This window comes from Microtus ochrogaster, chromosome 5 (genome assembly GCF_000317375.1).
Source record: "Microtus ochrogaster isolate Prairie Vole_2 chromosome 5, MicOch1.0, whole genome shotgun sequence".
NCBI lineage: Eukaryota > Metazoa > Chordata > Mammalia > Rodentia > Cricetidae > Microtus > Microtus ochrogaster.
This window is the reverse complement of record NC_022012.1, coordinates 35,940,728-35,949,378: the sequence shown is the minus strand read 5'-3', so window position 1 is coordinate 35,949,378 and position 8,651 is coordinate 35,940,728. Positions and strand designations below refer to the sequence as shown.

Genomic DNA, 8,651 nt, shown 5'->3' with positions numbered 1-8,651 from the left:
GAGGTGTGCTCGCAGGGGAGCACGGTGCCCGCAGGCCGGCGCTCCCTGCCTTGACTTCCCCATCCCAGGAGGCGGGGCCGCAGTCGCGGTGAGCGAAGAAAGTGCGCGAAGGGGACGCGCTGCGAGCGCACACGTGACGGCGCGGCGCCCAGCGAGCGGGACCCGGCGGCGGCAGCTGTGGTGGTGGCAGCGGTGGCGGGCGCAGTGGAGCGGCCCGGGCGGCTTGGAGCCCCGGGAGCGGCGCGCGCGGCCCCGGCTCTGGCCCGGCGCTGTCCCGGCGCGCGCTGCACATTCTCTCCTGGCGGCGGCGCCACCTGCGGGAGCGTTCGCCTGAACATGGCGACACGGAGCAGCAGGAGGGAGTCGCGACTCCCTTTCCTATTCGCCCTGGTCGCGCTGCTGCCTCCCGGGGCTCTCGGCGGGGGCTGGACGCAGAGATTGTACGGTGGCCGCGCGCCCTTGCCCCAGGACCGAGGATTCTTCGTGGTGCAGGGCGACCCGCGCGAACTGAGGTTGGGGACTTACGGGGATGCCCGGGGGGCGAGCCCGGCGGCCGGGAAGCCACTCAGGACGCGGCGGAGCGCCGCTCTGCAGCCCCAGCCCATCCAGGTGTACGGACAGGTGAGCACTTCTGCAAGCCGCCTCCTTCCAGTCCTTTCCTCTCCCAGCACTTCCTCACCCCCGCACCCATCCTTTGCAGTCGCTTCCCAGGTGCAAGCACCGCTTGGGGACTTCCCGGCTGGCATGTGTTTCTTTCTCCCCCCCCCCCCATCACATGAGTACAGCCTTCAACACTGGGGTGGCATAGATCTTTTCCTTCTTCCTGTCGATTTTAGCAAACGTATTCCAGGTAAATAGAAGGATGCAGCTCCTCTTTACCCCAGGCTGTATGCAGAAAGACCAGTGTAGTTTCCAGCAGGTATTGGAGGGGTACAGCATCATTTTTACATCTGGATAAAAAGCGACCCCCCCCCCAGCCCCGCATTCCACCCTTTGGCAGCGGGGGGCGAGAACCCTGCAGTTGTAAAGCACTTACACAGAATTGCAGAGGAGGGCTTTCCGCGTTTACCCTCGTGAACCCCAATAAAGGTGGGCAACTCTCAACGCTCCACGATTGTTCCTTGTGTACCCGGTAGATGTGTGCGTGTGTGTTTGCGCATGTGTGTGTATAAAGCTGGATTTTTATTTTCGTGGGAGTGTGGCGTACCGTTCCACCCTCTTGCCTTCCCACCACTTCAGGGCGATGACTTTATTTTGGATAGGAATTATCTCTTGTGACACTTGGGGATTTGAAAGGACTGCAAGAAATTTGGTGGACTTATTATTCGTTAAAGATTAATTTCTGTCCAGGCAATGGGTTTATTAGGTCATAAGTAACACACATTTCACTCTTCCGGTCCCCACTGACTGCTAGGGATGGCAAGCCGAGTTTGTCCACTAGTATCAGCATTGGCGGAATTAATTTGCCAGGTGTTATTGTCTAACTCCCAGTACTGCGGTTAAGATTGACACCAGCAAAGCCAGAAGGCCAGTGGGAGATCCCAGTGGAGGTGATAAACATGATCACTTCCCAGAGTGATTGGTCCTTACTAAAGTACTAATTAAAAGGTTAGCCTGGGTTCTGCCTTTCCCCCACTGATTTTTGGCCACAGCAAAGTCTTCCTTCAGGCTATACGTAGAGTTAAATGATCAACTCCTGGAGCCAGAAAGCATCTCATAAAACATGCCACCCTAGGGCGTTATGTTTGGGTGAAGAGATCCAAGCGGTGACAGGTGCGGTGACTAATCCAAGGTCACACGGGGAAGGGCTTCTAGTGCTTTAGTTCTCGCTTACAGGATACCACTGACCTTTGGGTGTTGGGAGTCACCTTGCCACTATTCAGTGCTTCCAAAATAAAATGTGGACAGAGGGGTGGTGGTGGGTGGGTGGGAGCAGCAAACAGCCACCCACCAGCAGCTCCTGGGCAGGCATGTCTACCAGATGACCCGTAACTGCTTAGGGGTGGGGTGCAGAGCTCAGCTACTGAAATCCACCTGCCCTGTTCCTCCTGGGCCCAGATCCTTGTTCCCCTCTTCAACCCCATCTAAAGTTCTTTTTTTTTTTTTGTACTTTGGAAGGCTGCAAGAGCTGGTGAGGATGGCTGTCCCCAGCCTGCTTAGCTAGCTCTACTGTGCTTTGAGCCAGCAGGCTGAGAGCAGGAGGCTGGAGGGGGCAGCCCTTCCGGGAGCTCAGGTCCTCTGCAGCCTAGTCTGAGTTGAAAGAGGCACTTTCTAGTCGCTACCATATTCATGCAGGTGCAGTTTATTTCCCCCTCTTCTTTGGGTTTGGTGTGTGAAAATCTCCCAGGGATTTGGAGCAAGCTAGAGATGAACTCTGTTCTTGTTGGGAGCGACTCCAAAACCCTCCCTTTGCTTTCATGTCTCCAGGCCAGCCAGACTGGTTCCATTGAAGGGTGCAGATCCAGCCAGCAGTTGAACTCAGAGTGAGGAATTCCCACCGCGAGGATCCCTCCCTGTGCTCTTCCTTGCTGAGGCTGCCTTCCTCTGCCTTTGTTCTCTGTTGCCCCAGGTTAATGAAAAAATAGCATTAACCTTAATTGTTGAAGAGTTGAGTCAGGCAGAAGGAAGAACTTCATGGTATGGGATTTCTAGCACAAGAACTAACCTGGTGCAGGAGGCCTTTCACTGTTTCCTGGTGCACAGGAAACAGTGGAGTGGGGGGGGGGGTTCTTCTCTGGGTCTCTGGAGTAACTCATGTCTCTTTGGAATCACCTTTGGAGCAAAGGTGGCTGTGTGCCTCTGTTTTTCCTGGTACAGATCCAGTTATGAGGAGTGCCTTTGCCACCCCCAAATACATCAGGCTGCAGCTGTACTATTAATCCACATGCTCATTTAACTCTTGCCCTGCACCGAGTTTTATAAATTCCCTTCAATTGTTAAACCCAAACAGTTACAGTGAGCAGTTGTCTGAAGGGAATGTGTTTCTCAAAACAACAAAAAATAAATAAAAATAAAAAACAAACAGAACAACCGAAGAAGGCATGCGAGATCACTGTAAGTGAGCAGGTAGAAGCCGGGAAAACTGCACCCACTCAACCAGCCCAGACCCAGCCCAGACCCAGCCAGGACCCAGCCCAGACCCAGCCCGGACCCGGCCCGGACCCAGCCCGGACCCGGCCTGGACCCAGCTGCGGCTGTGCGGGGCTCTGGAGATGGAGTGATAGTTGGGAACAGAGAGACTTAGATGCTGGACAGCTTCTTGTCCTTGGACCTTGGTGAGGGTAAGGGTACCAGTATGTAGGAACACTTATTGGGGGTGGAAGCAGAAGCCAGAGAGGTGGCAGCAAGGCTACTAGCTTCAGGGAGGAGAGAAGGAAGGCTTTATCTAGGGAAAGTTTGATTGAGAATGGAGCCTGTGTTAGCATATCACATTGGAGCGTGTCTTCTTTTGCCCTCCTAACTTATGTAATAAAAAGATTTTGCTATATTGACCAGTTAAAGGCTGACAATCTTAGGAAGAGTATGGAGTACTGGTTCTGACCCAGAAACACATTTGGAATAGTAGAGACCAATGGACCGGATATTAGGGCTTTTCTGAACAAGTTCAAATTTTACAAGGAAAACCTTTTTTCCCCCCCTTTTCTTTTCCAAAAGGTCAAATTAAAGCTGGACAGTGATGGTGCACACCTTTAATCCCAGCACTCAGGAGGCAGAGGCAGGTAGATCTCTGAGCTTGAGGTTAGCCTGGGGACAGCCAGGGCTACACAGAGAAACCCTGTCTTGACACTATCCCCCTACAAAAAAAGTTAAATTAAAGGAGGAAGCTATTATATATTTTAAATTTAATAATATATAAACTATATGTTTAATTAATTAAAAATTGTTTGGGGGAGAGTCTGAACATTTAGCTCAAGGTGGCTTGAAACTTACTGTGAAGCTCAGGCTAGCCTTTAACTGATGCTCCTGCTGCCTTTGGTCCCCACCCCCCTCATACTCCATCCCCCTACCCACCTACACTGCCAGGGATGCTCAGTGTAGCCCATCTCACACTGTAGACCATCAAACTCAGAGATCTGCCTGCCCCCTTTGCCTCAGAAGTGCTGGGGTTAAAGGCATTCGCCACCACTCACCCTCCACACCCCACACCCCCAGTGCCATGCTGACTTCTTGCCTGCCCTTTGCCATCATGCTTGTTTTGCCCTCTTCCCCAAAGATCTTCCTCAACTCTTCTCTTTGCTCGGAGAACCCTCGTTCAGTTCCGCAATACTCCAGAGCCCCTAGAATTCCCAACCCTGTGGGAACAGTTCTAAGCCTGGTTCCAGCCCTCCCTTGGGTTATAATTTACTGCTTCATCTTCCTGTGGCTCCTTCGAAGGCCTGGGTTTGGTCCTTCTCTGGGTTTCCCAGGGTGGAAGGCCCTTAATAACTCTCTGTGGGTCAGTTTTTTGCCTAGAAGAAGAGGAGGAGAAGGTAGGGAGAACATTAAGCTATATAAAGTTATGTATGAGGAAGACCGCAGGGAGCCCACAGACAGGCAAAATGCTTCGGTTCACTCCATGGTGCTGAAGAAAATGGGATGGCCCTCTGGAGTGTAGCCCTGGTCTTCCCTTGCTATATGGGAGTTAATTCAAATAAAGACCTAGGATTCTATTTTTATAGCATCCTCCCTTTTAGGACTTTCATATTGGTTTTTGCTTCTAGTATTTTTATTTTTCGGGGGTGGGAGTGGGGATCCTTTGGAATGAAGTACAAAAGCCCAACAAGATTTACAGGTTTATTTTGCTTGCAACAAGCTCTCTGTTCGGAATTCTCAAATTTTAGAGGACAGAGAGGATACAGTGTCCTGATTTGAGATGAAAAACAATGTGTCCATTACAACCCAAGGGCCCTGGACAAAAGGCCGCCTTTGGAGAGAGAATACCATTTGGCTTTAGATCACTCTGGTGTTGATTCTTGCACGATAGACTCGCTTAGGAAAGAATTGGCTTGCTGATTCTGACGTGGTGATGGTTGACCTGTGTGCTTCCAGCTGAAGATGAGAAGGCAGCACGTTGGCTATTCCAAGCTGAGTTCTGCATAGGTGAAGACGGGGTGGCCTCGGATGTGACCTTGAAAAACCTCTCCTGGTTGTGCCTCTTTCCCTTCTGTTGAGTTCTGGGCTGTGTCTGGCACTGTTTGGTTTGTCTGTAGCTTGGAGCCTGGAACTGTGGAGGCTTTAAGATCGAAGGAATGGAGGAAAGGAGCCCATGGGGAGGGCACTGAGGATTAAAGGGAGGAGACCTCACCCACTGGGTTTCCCCAGCCTTCAGCAGGTAGAGCACGGCAACAAAGCCATTTGTGAGGCGGAATGAGGGGTGGCAGGTGAATCCTTTCAAGTTTTCATGTATCACGAGCGAGCCCTCTCTCTGCTGGTCACTGTTGTCACCAGGTTTTTGTGGGTCCTTACAGAAGCTGTCTGTGTCTATATAATGTGAGCTGTGTATCATTACAGAAATAGCCTACGTTTATATAATGTGAATGTACACAATCAAGTTATCAGCAGCCTTCTGTTACCAGTAGCCCTTGGTGTCATGAATAATGGGATTAATTTAAACTCTAAATATATTTGTGGAGTGGTGACCATGGGTAATCAGATGCTTCTTGAAGTGTCACATATAAAATAGGTTGTTATTCTTTTTCTAGGCCAGGTGTAAGGGCTCCCCGCTCCCCCTTTCTCCAGTATGGGCCAGGAGGACAGCACTGCAGAGCCCCCTCAGAGCTTACAGTGTTCAGCAGCCCCTAGAGAAGTGGGACCCCACTTTGTGATGCCATCAGAATAGAGGGACCACATTACAGACCTCAGCTTTGTGTTCCTTTTGGCAGTCTTTTCACTGTATTCTGTAAAATGAAGTTAACGATATGCTAATACATTGTTTTAAGACCTGGATCCATGAGGCAGATCCCAACAGCACTGCCTATCTCAAGGCAGAGAGCAGATGCCAAGGAGCTTTGCATTGACAACTGGAGTCTCCTCCTCCTTAGGAACCACAGGCATCTCGGTGGCGTCATTGTTTAATCCCACAGCAGCCATAGATCCAGCCAGCTCTGTCCAGGTCATTGTAGAGAGACACGGGGGCAGACTGATAGTCTGAAAATCATGAGATACCCGAACTAATTGATTTGCCTTTGTATGTATTTATTTAGTCTCCCTCCTCCTCTTTTAAGGCTTCAGTTTACCTTCTTCACTAAATTTTGCCCAGGTGAATATTAAATGAGTTTGTATTTTTTCAAGTTGCTGATAGGGGAAACGGCTCTATGAATGGATGCAGGGAAAGCCAGTGTGGAGTTTGAAATATTTGACAGTTATGGATAATTGATAGTTGACTACATAGAGCTGTGTTAAATCTGGGGTGTTACGTGGGCATTTCCTTCATTTTTTATTTATTTATTTATTAATTTTTTTTGTTTTTCGAGACAGGGTTTCTCTGTGGCTTTGGAGCCTGTCCTGGAACTAGCTCTGTAGACCAGGCTGGTCTCGAACTCACAGAGTCCTTCATTTTTTTTTTCAGGCTTAAATTAATGTGATGGGAAAGAGAGCTCACTCTCTTCTGGTTTGAACACTGGGGGATTGGTATTTCTCTGGGAGTTGTCTGTGGTTTCAAGGAGGTGTTTTCTTTGGTAATGAGAACAGGGCTTTCCTGTGCATTCTCCAGGTAGGCCAGGATCTGCTGGCAGATGGCATATTCAGTCCAGCCACGCACGTTCAGAAATCAATTTCCTCAGTTTAAAATGAGTCACAGTTAATTTCGACCTAATTTATTGGTTTATCGACTTGGGAACCTTAGGCCTTCGAAGAAGTGGCCTGGGTGGCCTTTTAGCGTCAAAGCCGCTGATGATGCCAAAAAGTAGGCAAAGCAGGGTGGGCTGCTGGTCAGGGTCAAGGTGTGGACTGAATCCTGCATTGCTGTGAGATTCTTGGAGTAGAAATGCCAAGCAGGGATGCTCATGAACGGTGGGGCAGGCTCTGTGGGAGTGGGACTCAGAAACAGCCGGAACTGCAGTTGTGAGTTAAAAGGGAATTACAAAATTCAGGTGTCCCCTGGGTAATTGGTAATTGTGTGTGTACGTGTGTGTGTGTGTATGTGTGTGTGTGTGTGTGTGTGTGTACGGGGGTGGTGTCAATGATTGAACCCAGTGCCTTGTGCGTGCCAAGCACGTGTTTCTCCATGAGCTATAATATACCCTCAGCCCTGAGCAATTGTTAAATATAATGGTGACTCCATGCCCGATCACTGCTGTCAGCAGAGAGCTGTCAGGTCCTGTGTTCTGGCCTTGTAACTGATCTTCCGATGGAACATTGCTAGATAGGCGTTTCTGCAGTGCCGATCCGCATCTGTGTGTGCAGTCGGTCTGCTAGGCATGCGTGGCCCCCGAACCCTTGGACTGTGACTAGGGTGACTGAAGAACTGGATTTCTTTTCACCTAATTTTAATGAATTAACAGCCACATGTAGATCCTGGCTGTTGCTGTTCTTCCTGCCTGCACAGCAAACCTCTGTTGAGTGGAAGGAGGCCTCAACATTGCAGCTTCTGCTTCACCTGAGAGAGGCTTATCATAAACAGGGAAAGTGAAAACGAGGGTTGCTGGGTTTGAGCAAGCCCTGCATCTTGGAGGTTTTTGACTGCCAAGTTGCAGTGGGTAGGGAGGGCTGCATGGGGCACTGTGGAGGACAAGTCGACACTGTTCATTTTTTTGGGGCGGGGTTGCCTCTGTATAGTTGTCTCCTTCTGCCAGGCCCTGGGAAGGCTGACCCTTCAGAAGGACTCACCAAACTTGTGCACCTTCTCCTGTGCTATGTTTACACAAACAGACCAGGGCTCTCCAGGTTGTGCGGAGGTGTGCCGATCCGATGGGTCCTACTTAGCAACAAGATGTAAACCGTGTCCTCACAGCGAGGCTGTTTCTTCGCTCCTGGGTTCTGCCTCCTGTATGCCTGTTGACTTGCCTCAGTGGGTCTGGGTTTGTCTTTCATCCCTTCAACCCTTCAAAGCTGGCACAGAGACAAACAGTAGAGGCATGTGGCCTTCATCACTGCACCCGAAGCTGGCCCTCCTTCCTCCTCGCTGGCCCTTTAACATAGCATGCCATTGCTGCTGCTGCTGCTGCAGGCTCTTGGCTTGGAAAATCGGGACCCTTCAGGATGATTTATCTCCAGGCCCCTGAATTAGATTAAAAACACAGCTACGAATTCTCAGAAAGGCAGGCTGATGTGATTATATCCCAAATCTGAGTGGCAGACAAGGGCAATAAAAAGATGTACAGATATCAGATGCATTCTGTGCCATGTAGAGACCAATGTACTGTGCTATCCCTCTCTTTAAAAACACAACAACAACAAGAAAAAAACAGCAACAACCGGAAGATGACCACTAGGACTTTATTTATTTTGAAAGAAGACTTATGGTATGGAGAGCTTTCTCCTCAGACTGCTGGTTGAAGGGAGGTCTGGGGAAGGTGGATGGCTAGAGTCATTTTTATGTGGAGGCAGTGGGTAAGGGCCAGTGAGGGCTGTAGGATGCTAAGGGTACTGGTGCCTTTCATTTGTAAGCTGAGGGATAGTGTCCTGATCTCTCTCTCTCTCTCTCTCTCTCTCTCTCTCTCTCTCTCTCTCTC

The 8,651-nt window shown here is 50.1% G+C and overlaps 1 protein-coding gene across 2 annotated transcripts in view; it reads left to right on the top strand.

Annotated features, from left to right (window-relative positions):
• Positions 1 to 239: 239 nt before the first annotated feature.
• Sorl1 (sortilin related receptor 1) overlaps positions 240 to 8,651 on the top strand; it is a 162,692-nt gene continuing 154,280 nt past the window's right edge. For both annotated transcript variants that reach the window (XM_026779339.1, XM_005347141.3), the window contains exon 1: positions 240 to 621. In XM_026779339.1, the coding sequence (XP_026635140.1) occupies positions 337 to 621 (285 nt within the window). In that variant the 5' untranslated portion in view covers positions 240 to 336. The remainder of the gene's footprint in view (positions 622 to 8,651) is intronic.